This window comes from Myxocyprinus asiaticus, chromosome 27 (genome assembly GCF_019703515.2).
Source record: "Myxocyprinus asiaticus isolate MX2 ecotype Aquarium Trade chromosome 27, UBuf_Myxa_2, whole genome shotgun sequence".
In the NCBI taxonomy this organism is placed as follows: domain Eukaryota; kingdom Metazoa; phylum Chordata; class Actinopteri; order Cypriniformes; family Catostomidae; genus Myxocyprinus; species Myxocyprinus asiaticus.
In genome coordinates, this window is record NC_059370.1 from 642,041 (window position 1) to 667,096 (window position 25,056).

Here is a 25,056-nt window from a genome sequence, read left to right on the forward strand (position 1 = left end):
AGTTAATTTCTGACCCTGACTAGCATTACAGATTATTATGGCAAAATGTCATGAAACATGTCGAGGTCATATTTCACCTCAATATCAAAACAAAGAAATAAGAAATGATTCTGTGAAAGTGAATCGTTGGTGAAATGTTCTTTATGCAAAAACTATATAACAATATTTTGAACATTAATGTTATTGATGAACATGAACCTCTGGGTTAAAGACCATTTAAGAAGAATTACAGTTAAGTGTTCCAAGAAATGCATCATTGTGGTTTCCTGGTCCTTCCATTCAGTCACAGATCTGTGCTGTAATTGACAACTCAAAAGAACATGAGTTAGGAAGGATCATAAACACAATCATAAATCAACAATATATTGCTCTAAATATATCAGATATTTGTATGTTTCAGAATAGTTCACATCATGCGATCTGATCCGTACTGTTTCAACAAGCCACAAAACACAGTTGATTCAGTTTTGTATAAGCATTCAGTATGTGCACAAACACATTGTCAGGTCAGTAGTTATCAGCAGTTATGAAAGGTGTATGGGTGAAGTTCACATCATTTTATTGTTTTATTTGCTCAGTAAAGATATGGCACTGTAAAATTTTATGTGAGTTGCTTGTTATGAGATCGTTGTTATGAGCTTAGATTACATGTTTAGAAGGAATTCATGCCAAATTCCAGATCATTCCAGACTTTCTACCTACCATAACAGAAAAATGCCGGAGTTCTGTGATGTGTTTTACTAACCTGGTGTGATGAGGAGGAGGGCGTGGCCGGGCCTTGATGGAGCACGGCCGGTGCTGAATTAGCTGATCAGCGGGAGAGCGAGATAAGGGGCAGCCGGAGGCGCTGGTTCGAGAGAGAGAGACGCACGCATCCGCGTTGTGTTTTTTTTTTTTTTGTGTTATGGTTTATGTCAGTGGTACTGAAACCCGGGATGGAGAAGGGATGCACTGTCGCGGAGTCCTCGCTGCTGCCATCCGCCAGGGGAGCAGCCGCGGCTGTCTGCCTGGGGACGGAGGGGTCGCTGCCAGCCGCCGTGAGCCGGAGGAACCGCGGCCGTCTGCCGAGAAGGGGAGGAGCGCTTCCGTCCACCAGGGGCCAGAGGACTTGCTGCCGTCCGCCAGGGGAGGAGCGAGCTGGCGTCCGCCAGAGGGCGGAGGAGCGGTTGAGGACCGGGTGACAACCATCTGGGAGCCGGTGAGCAAGTTCTTCTCTCTCTCTCCTCTCTCTCTCTGTGTCTCCGCTCGCCCTTTCCCTCTCCCCACGCCTCCCCTCGTCTCACCCCCAGGTTCGCAGGAGGCGGGGTGGATCTCCGGCTGACAGAATGGCCGGAAGGGCAGCGTCTCCCCCCCAGAGATAGGGTGGGGGGGAGTTAGTCAGACCGGTGGCACCCTGGCCTGAATCGGGCAGGGGAGGAGTGTGACGAGGAGGAGGGCGTGGCCGTGCCGTGATGTAGCATGGCCGGCGCTGAATCAGCTGATCAACGGGAGCGAGATAAGGGGCAGCCGGAGGCGCCTGTTTGAGAGAGAGAGAGAGACGCACGTGGCCGCATTGTGTGTGTCTGTTTGTGTTATGGTTTATATTTGTTTTATGTTGAGTTTTGCATTAAAACTTTTTGTTGATTGTTCAGCCAGTTCCCGCCTCCTCCTTGCCCATTCGTTAACTGTTACACCTGGTATACTAGATCTTCATTTTTAGTTGACAAACATCTGATAGCAAAAGATATATGTAACATATTTTTACTCCAAATGCATGGATGGGTACCTAGTAATGGTTTTTGAAGCAACCTGTCAGACAGTTTCTTAATAGAGTAGAAGGCTTCAGTACAAGGCCAGCACTATTAGACATGTTTAACTGTGTATTACAGTCAGTATTACCAGGGGCGGATAATGACTGGCAAGGGCCCCGGGTCCAATTATTAGAGATCTACGCTATCGATTTTCATTGATTTAAGTCTCTTTTAATACCTGTTCTGTTATTTACAGTCAGATTAATTCAAACACACAGCACGGATGTGGAAACCACTCAACCGAAACAAGAGCCACTGTTCTTAAAGAGACAGTACGTTTGTCATACATAATGTAAACTCTAATGTAAATACTACAAATTATGCATACAAAATGCATATATTTAAAGGGACCATATTAATTATGAAATATTTTAACTTCAAACACTTGATGAATTTACAAATTCAGTAGGCTCCTACAGTATTTATGCAAGGGTTTGGTGAAATTCGGCAAAGAGTTCAGGCAGTTCTGGCTCGTGCTGCTATATTTTTCTAATTAATTTTAATGATGGGGTGCATTCCATTCAGAAGTGATTGTCCCTACACCCTATTTCCTTCAGAGACTTTACCCTCCAATAGTGGTCATTTGGTAATTCTTTGGAAAATTCTGTTTGGAATGACCCTACAGCTTGGCTACCATTATTATTCTTCCATCAAAAAGCCCTGGGAAGGCATCATTTAAGCCTTTTCAAAGTGTCCAAAAATCCCCTAGACTACATTACATTGACAGAATATTCTGTCATATAGATGGGAGCAAAATAGTAAAGATACATACCAAAGCATAACTGGCAAACCAAAAATTAAAACTCTACTTATTTCCTAGCTACATCATTCCTGAATAACAGTGAAGGTGTCAATTTAGCAGTGGACAGGCTGAACAAAATATTTGAAATATCTACAAAATTGTCTAACCTAAAAACCACAAAGAAAAAAACAAATACACTATTACAATGAGAAATTGTTTGACAATGAATGCAAACACCTTAGAAAAAAGTGAACATTTTATCAAATCAGAAACACAGAGACACTGACAATGTAAGCATCCGTCAACACTACCATGAAAAACTCAAACCATATAGGAATACCATCAGGAAGAAAAAGGAACAAAACATACCAAATCAGTTAAGGAAAATTTAACAATCTGTAGAATTATACCACTTCTGGGAACACTGGAATGCACTATACAAATCTAAACATGAAGAACTAGCCATCCAGAATGGAGATGTGTGGATTAACCACTTCTCCAACCTCTTTAGTAATGTAAACAAAAATCATGAGCAAAACGCCATATATAACTTTGTGCTTTAGAATCAACCATCAAAGATTACCAAAACCCTTTAGATTCTCCAATTGCATTAGCTGAACTAACCCTTAAATCCCAAAAAGCATGTGGTATTGATGGCATCCTAAATGAAATGGTTAAGTACACAGACCATAAATTCAAACTGGCCATTCTCAAACTTTTTAATATCATTCTTAGTGCAGGTGTATTTCCCATCATCTGGAACCAGGGCCTCATAACCCCTATTCATAAAAGTGGAGACAAATTTGACCCTAATAACTCCTGCAGAATATGTGTAAGCAGAAACCTAGGTAAACTATTCTGCAACATCATAAACAACAGACTCCTCCACTTTCTCACTGACAGAAATGTCCTGAGCAAATGCCAAATTGGATTCCAACCTAAATATCGCACATCAGACCATATTTACACTCTACATACTCTAATTGACAAGCTAATCAACCAAAACAAAAGTAAAATCTTCTCATACTTTGTTGACTTAAAAAAAACTTTTGACTCAATTTGGCAAGAGGGGCTTTTGCTTCAGTTGATCCAGAGTGGCATCGGAGGTTAAACATACGACATCATCAAATCAGTGTACACTAACAACAAATTTGCTGTCAAAATTGGCAACAAACACACAGATTTTCTCCCTCAGAGTCATGGAGTGAAACAGGGCTGTAGTCTGAGCCCTGCACTATTCAATATATACATCAATGAACTGGCGAGAGCTCTAGAACAGTCTCCAGCACCCGGTCTTACTCTACTAGACACTGAAGTCAAATGCCTCCTGTTTGCAGATGATCTACTGCTGCTGTCGCCTACAAAAGAGGGTCTACAGCAGCATCTAGACCTACTGCACAATTTCTGCCAAACATGGGCCCTGTCAGTTAACCCCAAAATGACAAAAATAATGATATTCTGAAAAAGACCCAGTCGCCAAGAACAACACCATAACTTCAAATTAGACAGCATGACACTCAGAACTGCACATACCTTGGAATAAACATCAGCAACACAGGAAACTTCAACAAGGCTGTGAACGACCTGAGAGCAAAGGCATGAAGAGCTTTTTACACTATTAAGAAAAATGTCAAAATTCACATCCCAATCAGAATATGGCTAAAAATAATTCAGTTGGTTATAGAACCCATCGCACTCTATGAATGTGAAGTCTGGGGCCCACTCACAAACCAAGATTCACCAAATGGGACAAACACATAATAGAGACCCTGCAGACAGTATTCTGCAAAAAATATACTGCAAGTACAACGAAAAACACCTAGTAATGCATGCAGAGCAGAATTAGGACTGTACCCACTAATAATTACAATTAAAAAAAGAGACATTAAATTCCATGCCCACCTAAAAAAATAGTGATACACAAACCCTTCACCACAAAGCCCTAAGATACAAAGAGCTGACCTCAGAAAGAAACACGCTTAGTCAGTTGGTCTTAGAGCTGACTTTACAATCTGAAACATGACCAGCTAAACATCAGAACAAAACCCCAACAAGACCAAATCAAATTATTAAAACACAAAAAGGAAAATATCTAAAACATTGGACAGAAGCAACAGCTTAACAAAGTAAATTTGAATGCTACTGTATCTGTCCATAAACAGAGAATATATACTGGCAGAATACCTGAGCACAGTCACCGACCCTAAACTAAGAAAAGTCCTGACCATGTACAAACTCAGTGAACATAACCTTGCCATAGAGATGGGCAGACACAGACAGACCTGGTTACCAAAAGAAGACAGGCTGTGCCCCCACTGCACACAAAATGAAGTGTTAACAGAACTGCACTTTTTAACAACATGGCCTAGTTCTGCACAAATTCCCCATTTCACAACCCATCACAAAGACTTTAATTGGATACGTCACAAGGAAATACTTTCATACCTATTTGGAGAAACCCCAGCAAGCTCAAACATGGCTGCAATATATGTCAAGTCCTGCCACAACAAAAGGACAACCAATGGAACAGGACCACTACCAGACAATAACCGAAACACTGTGCCACATGCATAAAATGGAAAACATAGCATGACAAAGTTATTCCTTTATTTTATTGTATTTTTACATCTTTTTCTTTAACTGCATGTATATGTGTGTAAATGTGTATGTATGTATATTTAATGTTACTATGCTTTGGTGATGTAAAGCTTTTATTTTACCATGCCAATAAAGCTATTTGAATCTTGAATCTTGACAGAATATTTAAATGAGCTACGAGTCTGTTTTGGAATGTTTGTAATTTCAAACTTCTGCTGTCAAAACTTACAAGCCCTTTAATCGGCTTTAAGATGCTCTCTTCTTTCTTTCTTTCTTTCTTTCTCTTAAACCTGTAAAAAATTTTGAAATCAAATCTTGATTTACATAAGGCGCACCCTTGCATCTCTAGATGCAGACTTGATGTTTTTTAGAATCCTAGCCCACACTCCCTCCTCCAATACCAAGTTTAAATCTTTCTCCCATAATACTTTGATAGATGTTATAGCTCTGGGACAGAGGGTGTAATACACTGATGCCTCATGACCTTTTCCAAAAGCAGCAATCACCTCTCCCAGAGTATCTGCTGCTTTAGGGGTATCTAGGAATCCCAAAATGTTGAACCAAATTTTCTCAACAATCTCAACAATCCACTCTCATATAGGTCACTGAGTGTAGTAACACCCCTCACAATCCACTCTGACCAGCAGAAAGGGGACTTATTAATACATAATTAAGGGTTGAGCCATATGCTTGAGGCAACATTTAAATAAATGTCCGAATTAAACACTGTGGACACATTTGTCCATACCAAGTGCAAATGCGAGATAACGGGGTGCAACTTAACTTCTCCGGTTAGTTTAATAAAAAGGCTTTGCAATGGCGAAATATGGGCAAGAACTTCCTGCTCAATACAAAACCAGGGAGGGGCTCTCTCAGGTGGAAGCGAACAATGAGCCAAATATTTGAGACTGAATGCATAATAATAAAACAAAATCTTGGGTAGGTTTAGCCCACCTTTGTCAATCGGCCTATGTAACTTATTAAAATGTAATCTAGGATGCTTACCATTCCAAATGAAGGACTTCGCTATGCTGTCAAATTTCTTGAAATAAGAGAGTGGGACATCTACAGGGAGAGATCATAGCAGGCAGTAAAAGTTTGGAATACAATTCATTTTGATAACATTAACCTTCACAATCATAGATAAATGTAATGAAGCACACCTGCCCACATCACTCGAAAACCTTTTTATTAAGGGGTCAAAATTAATCTAAATAAATCAGACAAATTTTCTGGGAATAAAATGCCCAAATACTTAATGCCCTGTTTGAGCCACTGGAAGGGGCCCGGCTGGAAGGCCGTTACTGGGCAATATGCTGTCAGAGCCAAAACTTCAGATTTAGACCAATTGGCTCTGTATCCTGAGAACTTAGAAAAGGAATTAATAATTCTATAGAGAAAAGGCATAGATCTAATGGGGTCGGAGACGAATAATAAAATATATAAAATATAATAAAGTATGCGCCACACCTCCCGCCACCACCCCTGGAAAATCATCTTCCCTTATTATCGCGGCTGCTAATGGTTCCAGGGCAAGACAGAACAATAAGGGGGAAAGAGGGCAACCCTGCCAGGTGCCCCTATCCAGAGTAAAATAATCTGAATTTAATCCATTTGTTTGTACCTCCGCTACCGGGTGTCTGTAAAGTAACTTAATCCATCCAATAAAAGTATTCCAAACCCGTATATTTCCAAAATCTTAAAAAGATAATCCCAATCTACCATATCATACGCCTTTTTGGCGTCAAGTGAGATGGCTGCGACCGGAGTCTGATCATTCATCACTGACCACATAATATTGATAAAACAACTTGTGTTATCAGAAGAGCTGCGGCGCCAAATAAACCCCACCCGATCTATACGTGATGTCATAATCGCTTGGATCTTTGTCCTTTTTAAGAATCAGACTGATCCAGGCTTGTGTCATGGTTGGCGGAAGCTTTCCATTCTTTAATGATTCCGTATAAACTTCTAACAAAAGTGGAGCCAGTTCTGTAGCATAAGATCTAAAACATTCAGTGGAAAAGCCATCTGGCCCCAGAGCCTTGCCTGTAGACCTAGCCAAGCTCCTCCATGTTTATCTCAGAATCAAGAGAGTTGTTTTGCTCAGTTGTCAGTTTAGGGAGTTCTAATGGTTCCACAAGTTTCTAATATCTTCATCAGTAGACGAAGATATGGAACTATAAAGATCAAGATAGAATTCTTTAAAAGCATTATTAATTTAAATGGCCGAGGTAAAAATTTCACCACCAGCAGATTTCACTGAGGGAATGGTAGAAAAATACTCTTTCTGTTTTATATATCTAGCCAAAAGCTTCCCTGCATTGTCCCCCAACTCAGAGTATGACTGTCTTGCCCTGAATAGCCAAAACTCCACCTTCTGCAACAAAATATTATTATATCTGTATTTCGGGTCAATTCTCTGAGGCCATCAGATGACTTTCGGTGCTTCAACTCTGCCTCTGCGCTTTTAATATTCCTTTCCAACTCTACGAGTTCTCGTGCTTTGGATTTTTTGATGAATGAGGTATACTGTATGATCTGGCCCCTAAGAACCACCTTAAGTGCCTCCCAAGCCACACCCACAGAGGATACTCAGGACCAGTTGGTCTCCATATAAACATTGATTTCAGCCTTTAACATTTGTTGAAATTCAGGATTTTGCAAAAGGGATACATTAAAGCGCCAACTATATGATTTCTTTTTCTCTGTATGTGGCAACACCTCTAAACTCACCAGGGCATAATCTGAGACTAAGATGTTTCCAATTGAGCAATCAACAACAAATGAAATGAGGGACTTAGATAAAAAAAAAAATCTATTCTAGAATTAATCTTATGGACTGATGAAAAAAATGTATAGTCCCTACTGGATGGGTTCAAAAGTCTCCAAACATCTGTAAGACCAAGATCTTTACACATCCTGTGAAGCGTCAGTGTTACTCTAGGGGTTTACACACTTTTGCTTCACTATGATCAAGGACTGAGTCCATCAAAAGTTTAAAGCCTCTTCCTAATATTATATCATGAGGGGTGCCAGCGGCTTGCAACATCCCTTCAAGATCTATAAAAATGCCCTGATCATTAGCGTTAAGTGCGTAAATATTAGCCAAAATCAGACTTTGCCCCTGAATTTCTGCTAAAACAACAATGACTCTTCCTAATTTATCTTTATTCTGTTTGAGACATTTGAATTGTAGATGTTTACTTATCAGTGTAATGACTCCCCTGCTCTTACTTGAGCCAGCACTAAAGAAAACATGTCCACATCATATCTTCCCAAATTTCTTTTTCTTCCTGCGGGGAAAGATGCATTTCTTGAAGAAGCATTATATCATATTTCTTATATTTAAGAAGAGAAATAGAGTGGACTCAAGGTGGCGCCGAGTATGGCTGCTGCGTTGCGAGCTCCGACACAACATGGCAGTGTTTTGTTTGTTTTGTTCACAATTCTTATGTTTTCTGTCTTGGATGTTTCTGCCTTATTGTCTACAACAGACAAACACTTTTGGACATTGGTTCAGCATTTCACACCATAAACCGGACTTCAAATTCCTCAATGCTGACCCGCTGTTTACAAACACGCAAGCGGAGCCCTTTGTCTGGGCAGTCCGGACGCGGAAATGCAGGAGGAAAAGGGGAAACAGAGCCGGCGTTCTCACCAGAGTAAGACGCCGCGCAAATCGACCCCCGCTACCCAGTATTCTACTGGCAAATATTCAGTCTCTGGATAACAAGCTCTGCGAGCTGAAAGTGCGGATCTCTTTCCAATGAGAGACGAGGGACTGCTGCATTATCTGCCTAACAGAAACTTGGATGTCTGCGGAGATTCCAGATTCAGCCATTGAACCTGCAGGGTTCTCCGTGCACTGAGCGGACAGAGCGAAAGACCTCTCAGGTAAAAGCAGAGGTGGTGGTGTATGTTTTATGATCAACAAATCCTGGTGTGATCAGAGGAACGTACATTCTATCAAGTCTTTCTGCTCTCCTGATCTGGAATTTCTCATGCTTCTGTGTCGACCATTCTGGCTACCGAGGGAATTCACAGCGTTCATTATCACAGCTGTGTACATTCCCCCACAAGCCGACACAGACCGGGCAATCAAGGAACTGTATGAATGTATAAGTGAGCAGGAAACCGCGCACCCTGAGGCCACGTTCATTGTGAACGGGGATTTTAATAAAGCCAGTTTCAAATCAGTCGCACCAAAATACCACCAGCACATTAGTTTCAACACACGAGGGGACCGGGTTTTGGACCATTGCTACTCTCCCTTCCGGGATGGCTACAAATCCCTCCCCCGCCTACCATTTGGCAAATCGGACCACTCTTCCATTCTGCTTCTGCCCGTTTACAGGCAGAAACTGAAACAGGAAGCACCCACCCTCAGAACGATCCAGTGCTGGTCGGGCCAATCAGACTCTACGCTACAAGACTGTTTTGATCACATGGACTGGGAGATGTTCCGGTCCGCCTCTGATGACGACATCGAGCTTTACGCTGATAGCATAATGTGTTTCATCAAAAAGTGCATGGAGGACGTCGTTCCGACCAGAACAATATGGATCTACCCGAACCAGAAGCCATGGATAAATAGCGATGTTCGCGCGGCACTTAATGTGCGGACCTCCGCTTTCAATTCCGGGAATGTGGATGAGCATAAACAAGCCAGTTATGCCCTCCGAAAAACTATCAGAACAGCAAAACGCCAGTACAGGAACAAGATTGAAGGACAGTTTAACACCACCAAATCTAGAAGCATGTGGCAGGGAATTAATATCATCACGGACTTTAAAAGGGAATAAAAACTCTGCCATGAACACCGCTGCCTCTCTCCCGGATGAGCTAAATACTTTTTATGCTCGTTTTAAGGGAAATAACACCACCCTCGCAGAGAGAGCTCTCATGGCCGAAGCTACAGAGGTTAGTTCACTCTCCGTCTCTGTAGCTGATGTAACCCGATCCTTCCGATGGGTGAATATCCACAAAGCCGCGGGCCCAGACGGCATTCCGTGCCGCGTCATCAGAGCGTGCGCGAACCAGCTGGCTGGTGTTTTTACGGACATTTTCAACCTTTCCCTCTCTTTGTCTGTAGTCCCCACATGCTTTAAAACATCCCCCATTGTGCCTGTTCCAAAGCAATCCAAAATCACTTGCTTAAATGACTGACGTCCTGTTGCTCTGACCCCCATCATCAGCAAATGCTTTGAGAGACTAATCAGAGATTACATCTGCTCTGTGCTGCCTCTCACTCTTGACCCATTGCAGTTTGCTTACTGCAACAACCGCTCCACTGATGATGCCATTGCATCTACAATACACACTGCTCTCTCCCACCTGGAAAAAAGAACACTTATGTGAGAATGTTGTTTGTAGACTACAGCTCAGCATTCAACACCATAGTGCCCTCCAAGCTAGATGAGAAATTCCGGGCTCTGGGCTTAAACAGCTCGCTGTGCAGCTGGATCCTGGACTTCCTGTCAAGCAGACGCCAGGTGGTTAGAATAGGCAGCAACACCTCCTCATCACTGACCCTCAACACTGGAGCCCCACAGGGCTGTGTTCTCAGCCCACTCTTGTATTCCTTGTACACAAATGACTGTGTGGCAACACATAGCTCCAATGCCATCATTAAGTTTGCTGATGACATGACGGTGGTAGGTCTGATCACTGACAATGATGAAACAGCCTACAGAGAGGAGGTGCACACTCTGACACACTGGTGTCAGGAGCACAACCTCTCCCTCAACATCAGTAAGACAAAGGAGCTTGTGGTGGACTTCAGAAGAAAAGACAGAGAACACAGTCCCATCACCATCAATGGAGCACCAGTGGAGAGAGTCAGCAGCTTCAAGTTCCTGGGTGTCCACATCACTGAGGAACTCACATGGTCCATCCACACTGAAGTCGTTGTGAAGAAGGCTCATCAGCTCCTCTTCTTCCTGAGACGGCTGAGGAAGTTTGGAATGAACCGCCACATCCTCACACGGTTCTACACCTGCACTGTAGAGAGCATCCTGACTGGCTGCATCTCCGCCTGGTATGGCAATAGCACAGCCCACAACCGCAAAGCACTGCAAAGGGTGGTACAAACTGCCAGACACATCATCGGAGGTGAGCTTCCCTCCCTCCAGGAAATATATACAAGGCGGTGTGTGAAAAAAGCACGGAGGATCATCAGAGACTCCAGCCACCCGAGCCATGGGCTGTTCTCACTGCTACCATCAGGCAGGCGATATCGCAGCATCAGGACCCGCACCAGCCAACTCCATGATAGCTTCTTCCCCCAAGCAATCAGACTTTTGAACTCTTGATCTCCCACGATCAAAATACATCAGCACTGCACTTTATTACTCTTACTCTTATATCTCACACCGGACTGTCATAAATTATATTATTATTATATATATTCTCTTTTAACAACTTACTATCAACCGACAGCCTGAATGTCAATACAGTACAATACAACCTACTGTACATTATATATATTCTATATATACTTTTTTTATTGAATAATGTGTATCTACATTGTGTGTATTGTATACTGTACAGTGTATGTTATTATTTGTATATTGTGTTGTGTGTAATTATGTGTATATTAGACTTTAAATTGTGTTGTATTAATTTGATGTTATTGTAAATTGGTATATGTCTCATCACCGTCACAACTGCTATATTGATCGGAACTGCACCCAAGAATTTCACACACCATTGCACTTGTGTATATGGCTGTGTGACAATAAATGTGATTTGATTTGAAAAAAAATAACGTTCCTTCTTTTTATGGGGTCTCCCAACCCATTCACATTCCATGTGGAGAGAGAGAGACAGTCCACTCATACTAACATTTGACATTGTGACATATTAGAAAAAATAGATTGTGTGTCAAAAATAAAATTATAAAGACCACATTCCATATTAGTTCAACAATCAAACCCCTGAGCCTCCCCCAGCATCCATCCCTCTAAACTCAAACAGTCCATGTATGCCTATGAGAGCCTCCACGACAACTTTGCCATTAGATTACGCAAGTCCGGTGTGTCTATACAAAATTTGTAAAATAGAATTACACAACAGAAGATAATCTATAAAACAAACTCCAGCCAATAGGTGGGATAAACACAAAGAATGTGTAGATTCATCCACATAACTGTCCCGAAGGTGTGTTCCTCCACAAAACAAACTCCAGCCTCTATATATATAAAAAAAAATTAAAATTAAAGAATTTAAAAAAGGGCTGTTCAGTTTCCTTGGACATTCAAAAGAATGTTCAGTGAGCTGGCCATTCAACTGCTACATGAATGCAACAGATGACCCATCACTCCAATGTCCTGCAAGAAATACTCCACAAAACAAACTCCAACCAATAGGAGACGTAAGCACAAATAACGTGTAGATTCATCCACAACACTGTCCCGAAGGAGTGCTGCTACACAAAACAACTCCAGCTGCTAGGCAGAACCAGCACAAAAAGAAACAAAAAAGGCGTTCATCTTCCTCGGATGGTCAAGTGAATGTTCAGTGAGTCAGTCCACTCGACATCAAATGACTTACTCCATTGACTTTATGAAGACAATGCTTGTTGTGGGCATGTAAATGTTTTACGGCCATCCTTAGCATCTATTCTCAATTTGGCCAGGAACATCAATGCAAAAGCGACCTTCCGTTGATGTAAGAGTTTCTTGCATTCCTTGAATTGATCACGTTTCTCTCTTGTTTAATTCGCAAAGTCTGGGAACAAGAAAATGCTGTGGTTCTTCCAAGAAAGTCTTCCTTTAATCCTCACCTCGCGTAACATGAGATCTTTATCGGATGATCTCAGAAATTTGGCCAGAATTGATCGGGGCCTGTCTCCCTCCGTGGATCTCCAAGCCGGAACCCTGTCAGCTTGCTCAATTTCAAGCTTATGGCCTGTTATGTCGAGCAGACACATCGAGCAGAATTTCGTCTCCATGGCAATGATCGATTGACGTATTACAGCAAGATCCTCCAAATCAGCAATGACATTCGCCATGCACTGCCGATACGTTCAGCAATTCATGCCGAATATCTTTCAGTTCTCCGGCCAAATTGACTCCCTGTTCCGAGGCCTCCAGGGGGGGCGTCAGCTTGAGCACGTAAGTGTCTTTTAATGTCTCCAGAGCCCGAGGATTATTATATTATTATATTGTCTTCCTAGAACAGTTAAGGATCAGTGTGTATCAAATTTCACCGGTTTATGACATGAAAAGTATTAAAACTAGCAAAGTGCACAGAGCTCACCGTTCACACGTCCGAACCTCGCATGGCGTCATGCGACTCTCCAACCTGTAAACATTTCTATCTTCAAGCATTTAAAACTATTTTAAACTTTCAGACAAGGTTTTGTCAGACCAACATTATAGTTTGTTTCAGCAAATTTTACATATCTAGTTTAATCAGTAGTTTTGAACCACACAAAGTAAAATATCAATATTTTCTTTTTCCCAACCACCTAAGCCAAGTTATTTTTTGTAATGTACGGCAAACATGCAGTTATAACAATGAATAGTATAATAAACATTTTTGTTCAACAGCCCATTTATACAACGACTAAAGCTGAACCATATAAAGCCATATAAATATGAAATAAAAGTCCAAAAATTATATTTTTAAATCTGTTTAAACCTATATTTCTATAAAATAATAAGCACATGTTGCTTGAATTCAATAAATACTACTTCTGAAATATCACTAACAATATAAACTTTATTGTTAATTTTACTTTATCAAAATCAGCAAAGATTTCATCTAAAAAAGATGAGTGCATCAAAATATGAAGGTAGTTGTTTTGGAAATTATTCTTCTACTTCCAGAAGAGCATGGAAACTTTCACCAGGCGGCATTACAGGATTAAAGAGTGGCTCAAAAAAATTTATTAGAAACAGAAAGTGTCCTATAAGAGGGCTGGGGGCCCTCATAGTCACAGTGCCCTGTTGAGGGGACCTTGTATAAGCTGTGGGGCCCACATATTTAAGCATGTACAAACATTTGGTTTCAAAGATGATGGGCCCTCCGGGGACCCTAGGTACTGGCCCTATTGGCCGGTCCGTAATTCACCTATGAGTATTACAAACTATTCATGACTTAACTAAAAAAAATCACAACCTCATCATGTATTAGTGGTGTTTGCTCAGCATCGCTACTGCTATCGCTCATACTTAGGGGTTTAGGGTTTGTTCAAAATTACTAACACTAAGTATAGCAGTGTTTGAGCTCCAGACATGAATGATTCCTCAAATTATTTGTCTTGTTGAGGAGAGATGTGCTGCTGCTTTAATAAGAGATCACACTTACCTATGGAAACAATCCCACTGACTTGAAGTAAACAACTAGCTACTCAAAACAAATTAGCATCTGCACTGCAAGCACCCTGAACCCCCAAACATTAATTGGTCCCAAATCAAACACTTCTGCACTATTCTGTGCCATTTTGTAGTGCGAGTATTGTGTTCACACTGAAAATGCAACAAAAATAAGTGTACTACAAGATTCGAATGATTACATTTTTAGCCGATAAACCAGGGTGTAATGCTGGACACTTCAGACACAAAACAATGGTAATTAATGGTGAATGTGGCTACTAGTGAAACTTCTGTGAACACAGTACCTTACAAATGTGAGTTGAATGCTGAACACTATGTGAATATGTACATAACTTGTTGAACTGTGTTTGGCTAATGTGCTAAAGCTAACAGCAATACATTGGGTGTGTTTAAAATGACACTTCTGTCAGCTGAAAAACAGCGAGTGCCTCCGAGTTGTAAACCCTTAGTGTCCCGTTAAAGATGAAACTACACTTTAAAATTCATACACTACATGGCCGACTGCATAGTGTATAGTGTGTCATGTTGGACATGGCCAATGTGGTGGTGAGGTTTGCATGGGCATGTGCCACAGAAAAAGTACAAATCCAGTTTATTTCAGAAACATTTCTAATGTATGAAATAGAATTTTTGTGACGTTCTCCCTTCATGTTCTTATACTTAATTAGTTAAAATCACTGTACAGAAAGAGGTTCTGTTGTAAATATTAAAGTGGCCTGACACTTTACTATTTAAGGTTTGAGAAAAACATGCCCTTTTGAAACTTTGCATCACTCTCTATTGATATGTGCTGTTGATCTTAAACATGGTTTTGTAAAGTCATCCAGTCATGGTTCATGTATTTTATTTCTGCAGATGCTGATGGTGTAGTTGCCATCATGATTGGCAACATTCAGGGCACAGAAATCACCAACCTGATCAAGAGTGGCACATATGTGTATATGAAAATAACAGTAGCCAATCCTTACGGCCTGTGGTCTGGCGCTACATGGGCATACGCGCTGTCTTTTGCCTTCATCGGAATTACAGCGATCACCCTGTTCTATTTCGCTTTCCTGTTTATTAAACGAATGTACAGAAACCAACAACTTCGAATGCAGCTGGTAAAGTATTCAGGCAGTTAGTCAAGCACAATGTATGAGTCAAAATCAATCCACACTTTCTGTTAACAAAATGTCACATGCTAACCCTGTTCTATTATTCACTTTTGCAGAGAGAGATGAAACGAGTGGCTGAAAGTGCAATAGCACAGTTAGAAGTTCGGACTTTGCGGAGAGGTGACCCGGTATTGTGCCTTTGCTAAATCATAGATACATGACTACTGTCAGTTAGAGAACTGAAGAAAGAATTTCAGTTAAATTTAATGTAAAGCATTGCACAATTAAAGAGCAATTCTTCAGTTGTGTGGGATGAGTTTGAAAAAACAAACAAACAAACAAACAAACAGATGCTTTTAAAAGAAAAGTCGTTATAGCTTTAAAGGATGGAATATAATAGCTTTAAATAAAATTATATATTTTTAAATACTTTTTCCAACATTTTTAAAAAGTGTTCTTATTGGGTTTGCACTTACTGGGTTTAAATGTATATAAAGTGTTACAATCAGGAGAATGTTGAACTTTTTCCTAATAACTTTTTCAGTTAATTTGTTATTTATGGGTAAAATTGTATTTGATCTATTTTTAATAACAAAGAACGGCTGTCCTCAATACTGCTGTTACTACCATCATGCTAAGCATTTAAGAGGTCTCACAAAAAAGTTTATATCTGTTATGATAGAAATGTGAAGTGACAAGAGCACATATCCTGACAGTGTAATAGAGGGACAGTTTGATTAATACATAATGTAATGAAATATATTACATGTAATAATGCAATTCATTTAATTCAATCTTTTTTTATTATTTAATAAGTGTTATAACTATAATGGTTAAGATTTGACCATTTTAATTCTAACTTGTTGTGTTATGGCTTACCAAATATACTGTATATAAACATAGCTTGAAGAAGTTTGGTCAAAAGTGGTGCAATGAAAAGCATCGTGTGTTTGCAGGAAGTGGACTCAGAGGACACGAGCTGTGCTGTATGTACTGACTCATTCCAACACAATGAAAAGGTCACAGTGCTGCCCTGCAGGTACAGTCACCTGAAACATGACAGGATGAAGTGTGTGTGTGTGTGTGTGTGTGTGTCTGTGTTCTCTCTTTTATAAGATATAATAAAAGATATGAAGTTACGCTCGGTCAATGAATGTGGCATACCTGTGGATAAAAGAAAATGAGCAAAGCAGTGGTGTTTAAACTATAAAAACATGCAGTATCCGGACTCTTAAGTCACACTTAAAAATATCTGCAAACAGCAAGTGACATTTATTTTAAAGGAAGATAACACAAGCAAGCACACAAAAGAAATGTGCTAGATTTGAAATGATACAAATGTTAAAACAATAGCTTTAGTGTGTAAAATGAAGCCAGCTTGTGTTTGTCAATGTGTTGATAGTGAGTATGTTGAACTCCACCTGGTTCCTCTTCTGGGACACCTGTGTGAACTTCATACATCCACTAAAAATCACCACAACACCAGTTCATTAAAAAGACATTGAGCAAGATTCACTCAGAAAAGTGAACGTTAGTTCTGAAAAAACATCCAGCAGCACTTGAGATACACAGATCACACTTGCTTTGATATTTTATCTAACACAATCACATTCAGACATTTTAAGTGTGACTTCAGTGTATAAATAGTTTTAAGAGCCAGTGTATTTTATTAATAATAATACAATATTTTGAGATCTGTTTATTTATTTTTATTTATTTTTTTATAACCCCATTATTGACTAAGACCAGCTTTAAGTACAGCTGCAATATACGTATTTTAACTTAACATTTGCATTTTCCAATTGTAGGAAAATATTTTGTATATTATTATTTTTTTTTTCAGGCATCTCTACCATAAGAAGTGTATTGAGCCATGGCTTCTGGAACACCCGACCTGCCCCATCTGTAAATACAACATCCTCAAATCTAAGGTCAGCTTGTCCACATTCACTTATGTCTCTGTGGTGATTTCAGGAAAGAGACACAGCGGGGTCCAAAAGCCTGACATCACTAGAGAAAATTCTCCTATTTAGAATTTTCTAATTTATAACAAACACTTTCATTGACAATTATATTATCGGCATAAAAATCTGAGCGAAACGTTTAATCCAAAAATGAACATTTGAGAATGTCTTAGTGTTTGATATTTGAATGACAAGACAGCATGCACCGGAGACGACATGAACAAAACCTGATGAGCACTGAGAATTTTCCAAAGAGCATCAGACTTCAATCTGACCATCTGTACAAAAGAGTAACATCATCGATGGTGTTTATCTGATAAGGACATTTCTTCTAAATGTTGAATTTCTTAAGTTCTTCTTAATTGTATGTCATAACTTTTCTTTGTTTTACATTTTTCAAACTCTTTAAGTCAGGCTGTATTTTTAAGATTCCACTGCCATCGGGGAGTCACGTGATGCCATGCGAGGTTCGGACACATGAACGGCGAGTTCTGCACACTTTGCTAGTTTTAACACTATTAATGTCATAAACCGGTGAGATTCAATACACCCTGTTCCATAACTGTTCTAGGTAATATGTCAAAGAATTCAAAATCCTCGGGCTCTGGAGACATTAAAAGACACTTACGTGCTCAAGCTGATGCCCCTGACAAGGCCGCGGGCCAGGGAGCCGATTTGGCCAGAGAAGAGAGGGAAATTCGGTGAGAATTGTTGAACATGTCGGCAGTGCTGACGAAGGTTGTTGCTGACTTGGAGGATCTTGTTGTAATACGTCGATCGATCACTGCCATGGAGATGAAATTCACTGAGATGGTTACAAGAGTGGGGGATGTCGAGAAACGGATTGATTATCTGAGTCATCGGAGAGGGAATTGTCTGCTAATCCGCTAGCGACCAAGATGGATTTGGAGCGCATCTGGGAGAAACCGGAGGATATGGAGAATCGTAGTAAGTGGAATAACGTCCGTACTGTTGGAATTCCTGAGAGAGCAGAGGGTTAGAATATGGTGGATTTCCTGGACAGGCTCTTTCCGAGTCAGCTCGATATAACAGGCCATAAGCTGGAAATCGAGTAAGCTCACAGGGTTCCGGCTCGGCGATCCGCTGAGGGAGACAGGCCCCGATCAATTCTGGCCAAATTTCTAAGATCATCCGATAAAGATCTTGTGTTATGCGAGGCGAGGAGTAAAGGAAGGCTTTCTTGGAAGAACCACAGCATTTTCTTGTTCCCAGACTTTGCGAATATGACAAAAGAGAAACGTGATCGATTCAAGGAATGCAAGAAACTCTTACATCAACAGAAGGTCATTTTTGCAATGATGTTCCCGGCCAAATTGAGAATAAATGCTAAGGATGGCCGTAAAACGTTCACATGCCCACGTTGTCCTTCATAAAGTCAATAGAGTGAGTAAGTTATTTTGTGGTAATCACATTGCAGCCGAGCGGACCGACTCACTGAACATTCACTTGAATGTTTGAGGAACTGAGCGCCTTTTTTTTGTGTCTTTTTGTGCTGGTTCCACCTAGCGGATGGAGTTTGTTTTGTGTAGTAACACTCCTTCAGGACAGTGTTGTGGATGAATCTGCATGTTCTTTGTGCTTATGCCTCCTATTGGCTGGAGTTTGTTTTGTGGAGTATTTCTTGCAAGACACTGGGGTGATTAGGTAATTTGTTGCACTCATGTAGCAGTTGAATGGGCCGGCTCACTAAACATTCGTTTGACTGTCCGAGGAAAATGAGCAGCTTTTTAAATTATTAATTATTATTATTATTATTATTATTTGTGCTGGTTCCGCCTAGTGGCTGGAGTATGTTTTGTGGAGGAACACACCTTCGGGACAGTTACATGCATGAATCTACATGTTCTTTGTGTTTATTCTGCATATTGGCTGGAGTTTGTTTTATAGATTATCTTCTTTTGTGTAAATTCTGTATAGAAACACCGGACTTGAGCATTCCAACGGCAAAAGTGTCGCGGGGGCTCTCGTAGGCATACATGGACTGTTTGAGTTTAGAGGAATAGATGGACAGTTGCTGCTTTTGTGCACGGGGTTATTGCACACATTAGTCTTTTTTCTGTTTGTTTGGTTCTGGGGGAAATTCGGGGTTTGATTGTTGCTCTAATGTTGAAATGTGGTCTTTATAATTTTGTTTTTGACACACAATCTATTTTTTCTCATATGTCAAAATGTCAAATGTTAATATGAGTGGATTGTCTCTATCTATGTGGAATGTGAATGGGTTGGGGCACCCCATAAAAAGAAGGAAGGTTATTTCTCTTCTTAAGTGTAAGAAATATGATATAGTGTTTCTTCAAGACACACATCTTTCCCCGCAGGAAGCTGAAAAATTTGGGAAGATATGGGGTGGACAGGTTTTCTTTATTGCTGGCTCAAGTAAGAGCAGGGGAGTCATTATACTGATAAGTAAACATCTACAATACAAATGTCTCAAACAGATTAAAGATAAATTAGGAAGAGTCATTACTGTTTTAGCAGAAATTCATTCATTCATTCATTTCATTTATTTATAAAGCACTTTCCTACTGCATTGTAGCTCAAAGTGCTGTACATTCATAAAAGCCAGAAAACATAAAAACACAAATTACTGTCCACATTAAAACCTCAAACAATACATCAATGCCTCTACTCAAAGGCCAAGGAATACAAATACATTTTTACATGAACTTTAAAAGTAGAAATGCTAGGAGCAGCTCTAATTTCAAGCAGCAGTTTGTTCCATAATCTAGGCCCTGCAATTGAAAAGGTATGATCACCTTTTGATTTCAAATGAGATCGGGGCACCGAGAGTAATAATTTGTTAGCTGATCTTAGTGTTCTCTGTGGCCGCTTAAAGAAATGAGGTCAGACACATAAGCGGGGGCCATTTCATGGACTGCTTTAAACACATACAGTGTAATACCTTATATTTTATCCTAAATTCAACCGGCAGCCAGCAAAGCGAAGCCAGAATTGCCGAGATGTGATCCCTTTTCTTTGCCCCAGCAAGCAGTCTTGCTGCTGCGTTTTGAATTAGCTGCGGTCTCGAAATCGAGGCCTGACAGGACCAGATGTAAAGTACATTGCAGTAATCTAAACGTGATGAAATAAAGGCATGAATCACTTTCTCCAAATCATTGGCTGAAACAATGTGCTTAAGCTTAGCAATTGCTCTGATTTGGAAAAAGCAGCTCTTAACCACAGCATTTATCTGCTTATCTAGTTTAAGATCCGGATCAAGGACAACCCCCAAATTTCTAACTTGACTCTGAAGATGGGCTGTCCACGGACCCAGATTTGAAGCAATGTTCAGTGCTCCATCGGCTGGCCCAAAAATCATTATCTCCGTCTTCCCTGTATTTAATTGGAGTAGATTGTGAGCCATCCAATTTTTAACCTCTTCCAAGCATGCTAATAAAGAATTAAAAACACAGTCACCAGATTTCAAGGACAGATAAATTGGAGTATATTCAGCATAAAAATGATATGATATCATATTTTAATCATGCCCAAAGGAAGCATATACAAAGAAAACAACATAGGCCCTGAAACAGACCCCTGTGGAACCCCACAAGTAACAGGCACAAAGGATGACGAAAAGTTGCCAATCTTTACTGAGAACGCTCTATCTGCAAGATAAAAGGAGAACCATTGAAGAGCAATCCCACTGATCCCCACTATTTTAGATAACCGCTCAATGAGACACGCATGATCTATAGTATCAAATGCTGCATTCAGATCAAGTAAAATTAAAGCAGCATAATCGCCTGAATCCTTAATTATAAGCAGGTCATTTACAACTCTTAAAAGAGCAGACTCTATGCTATAACCCATCCTAAAACCTGACTGAAATTTTTCCAAGATGTTATTCTTCTCCAAAAATGGGGTTAACTGCAATAGAACTACTTTCTCAAGAATTGTTGACAGCCAAGGTAGCTTAGAAACAGGCTGATGAATCTTCAGCTCCACCGGATCTAAACTTGGCTTCTTAAGAAGCGGTTGAATCAATGCATACTTAAAATACTGAGGAACATCTCCTTTCCGGAGGCTACTATTAATAATGGCAGTAATGCTGGGGCAAAAATCATTTACCATCTTCTTGAGAAGTCGTAGCGAAACGACATCATGACTGCACAAGGATGGCCTCATGTGCATAATGGTGTCTTTAACTGTTGACACTGATACATCCTCAAATCGATCAAATGTGCTAACACAAGCGGATGTCTCCGCTGCATCAACAACTTGTATGGAAAAATTAGCTCAAATCATAGTTACTTTGTTAACAAAATAGTTTAAGAACATTTCACATGTGCCTACAGAGGGGTTAAAACCAAGCCCTCCAGCTGGGTTAAATATTCTATTTATAGTTTAAAACAATATCCTACGAGAGTTTTGGTCTTGCTCTATGATCCTAGAAAAATAACTTGCTTTTGCAGTCTTCACAGCCATCTGATATTTTCTCAAACTCTCCCTTAAAATTTGGAGAGAGACATAAAATCTGTCTTTCCTCTATTTCCGCTCTGCTTTCCTACTTTCCTGCCTGAGGGCACAGATATAATTATTAAGCTAAGGCTCTGGAGTTACATTTAATTTCTTGACTCTGTATGGAGCAACAGAGTCAAGAATATCCATACACACAGAGTTGAACCGAGTCACCAGCTCCTCAGGGCCCACATAAGGAGGTGGGGACTCGATAAAGCTGATCGATGGGGACAATATATACATCTCCAAAAAATTCACAGCTGTTGATGAGTTTATAAGACGAGAGCATGACAGAACAGGCTGAAGGGTGGAGGGTTTACATGGCACAATCAAATTAAAAATAACAGGCATATGATCTGATTAACAGTCATTAGAAATATCAGCATCATGAATAGGAAGTCCTGACAATAAAACCAAGTCCAACCTATGACTCTGCTCATGGGTGGGTCCTGTAACAACCTGAATAAGATGAAAAGAGTCCACCAAATCCAAAAAGTCAGAAACTAAAGGCTTAGTCAGGCAACATACATGAATATTAAAATTACCCAGAATTAGAATATTGTCACACATTGGCACAATATATGACAAAATTTTGAAAACAGTCTTTGAAAAAAGTCTTTGTTGTATTTCGGCGGTCTATATATCACTGCACACAAAACTGGACTCCGTGCATCAAGCATCATTGCTTGTGCTTCAAAGATTTCATAACTCTCAATTGATAGTAAATTACATTTAAAGTGATTTTTATAAACACAAACAAGCCCACCTCCTTGACCAACCCTTCGTGGAGTGCTAAAAAATGAGCACCCCGGTGGAGAAAGTTTAATAAGGGGGCTCAGCTCACCGATATTAAGCCAGGTTTCAGACACAAATAGAAAGTCCAGTTCATGATGAACAAAATCATTTAAAATAAATGTTTTGTTTAAAATAGATCTAGCCAATGCCATCTTAAAAGTACCAGACTCCATTAAAACTATGGATAATTCATTCTGAACTTCAACCGACTTGAGATAACACAGATTACTTGGATTTGCACCTAGTGAAACCTTGATCCGTTCGGCCACCATCCGCGACCTCGGAATCCTCTGAGCCGGGAAGACTGGACGCAAACAAGAATATTTCAAACTCCATGTCGTCGACGCCTCAGCGTAATCCAGAGTAGTTTATGTAAACAGGTACTTCCTGGGCAGTGTGGCTCAGCAGTTAAGGCTGTGAGTTACTGATCAGAAGGTTGGGGGTTCAAGCCCCAGCACTGCCAAGATGCCCTTGAGCAAGGCCCTTGACCCTATCTGCTCCAGGAGTGCCATAACATGGCTGACCCTGCACTCTGACCCCAGCTTGGCTGGGATATGTGGAAAAAAAAAAAAAGAATTTCACTGTATATGTGCAAATGTGTGATAAATAAATAAAATTAATTAAAAATGAACTTCCTTGAACTCAAGGCCACTTCCTCCTACATCTCCTTCTGTGCAATCCACACATCATAGGAGTGACAACTTGCAACTACAGGTAAGGTCTGCCATCACTGAATGTATGCAGCAAAGTTTGCCGATTGTAAATCCATTTAGCATGAGTAGGGCACACAAAAAACACAAAGACAATATTAATAAAAACAACACAAAAAGTACAGAGGGAGAGTGACGGCCAGCCAATATATTACACGCCGCCATCTTTCAAGTCATATTAAAAAAAAGAAATCTATTCTAGAGTAAATTTATGAAAAGTCTTATTTTGGACAGGATGTGTAAAAATCTTGGTCTTACAGATATTTGGAGACTTCTGAACCCATCTGATAGGGACTATAAAATTTTTTCATCAGTCCATAAGGTTAATTCTAGAAAAAAAAAATGTCATCTGTTGTTGATTGCTCAATTGGAAACAGTTAAGTCTCAGATTATGCCCTGGTGTGTTTAGAGATGTTGCCACATACAGAGAAAAAGAAATCATATAGTTGGCGCTTTAATATATCCCTTTTGCAAAATCCTGAATTCCAACAAATGCTAAAGGCTGAAATCAATGTATATATGGAGACCAACTGGTCCTGAGTATCCTCTGTGGCGTGGCTTGGGAGGCAGTTCTTAGGGGCCGGATCATACAGTATGCCTCATTCACCAAAAAAATCCAAAGCACAAGAACTCGTGGAATTGGAAGGGAATATTAAAAGTGCAGAGGCAGAGCTGAAGCGCCGATTGTCGTCTAATGGCCTCAGAGAATTGGCCCGATTGAAATACAGATATAATACTATTTTTTCACGGTGGAGTTTTGGCTATTCAGGGCAAGACAGTCATAGTCTGTCAGGGGACAAAGCAGGGAAGCTTTTGGCTAGATATATAAAATAGAGAGAGTCTTTTTCTACCATTCCCTCAGTGAAATTTGCTGGTGGTGAAATATTTACCTCGGCCATTGATATTAATAATGCTTTTAAAGAATTCTATCTTGATCTCTATAGTTCCACATCTTCGTCTACTGATGAAGATATTAGAAAATTTGTGGAACCATTAGAACTTCCTAAACTGATGACTAAGCAAAAAAAATTCTCTTGGCAAGGTAATTAAGGCCTTGCCTACAGGCAAGACTCTGGGGCCAGATGGTTTTGCCGCTGAATTTTTTAGATCTTATGCTACAGAACTGGCTCCACTTTTGCTAGAAGTTTATATGGAATCATTAAAGAATGTAAAGCTTCTGCCAACCATGACACAAGCCCGGATCAGTCTGATTCTTTAAAAAGGACAAAGATCCAAGTGAGTGCTAGACGTTAAAATATAGTCAAAAATTTTGGCTAACGGATTAATTTATGACATCTATTATACATATTGATCAGGTGGGGTTTATTCGGGGCCATAGCTCTTCTGATAACATTAGACATTTCATCAATATCATGTGGTCAGTGGTGAATGATCATACCCCGGTCGCTGCCATCTCACTTGATGCTGAAACGGCGTTTGATATGGTAGAATGGGATTATCTTTTTAAGATTTTGGAATACTTTTATTGGATGGATTAAGTTACTTTATAGACACCCGGTAACGGCAGTACAAA

General features: G+C 40.2%; 2 protein-coding genes across 2 annotated transcripts in view; one reads left to right on the plus strand and one right to left on the minus strand.

Moving 5' to 3' along the window:
- LOC127418180 (uncharacterized) overlaps positions 1 to 25,056 on the minus strand; it is a 446,156-nt gene that overhangs the window by 47,299 nt on the left and 373,801 nt on the right. The window lies entirely within an intron of this gene.
- LOC127418156 (RING finger protein 148) overlaps positions 1 to 25,056 on the plus strand; it is a 43,241-nt gene that overhangs the window by 860 nt on the left and 17,325 nt on the right. The window contains exons 2-5 of the mRNA XM_051658579.1: positions 15,330 to 15,577; positions 15,688 to 15,759; positions 16,528 to 16,610; positions 17,415 to 17,502. Of these exons, the coding sequence (XP_051514539.1) occupies positions 15,330 to 15,577; positions 15,688 to 15,759; positions 16,528 to 16,610; positions 17,415 to 17,502 (491 nt within the window). The remainder of the gene's footprint in view (positions 1 to 15,329; positions 15,578 to 15,687; positions 15,760 to 16,527; positions 16,611 to 17,414; positions 17,503 to 25,056) is intronic.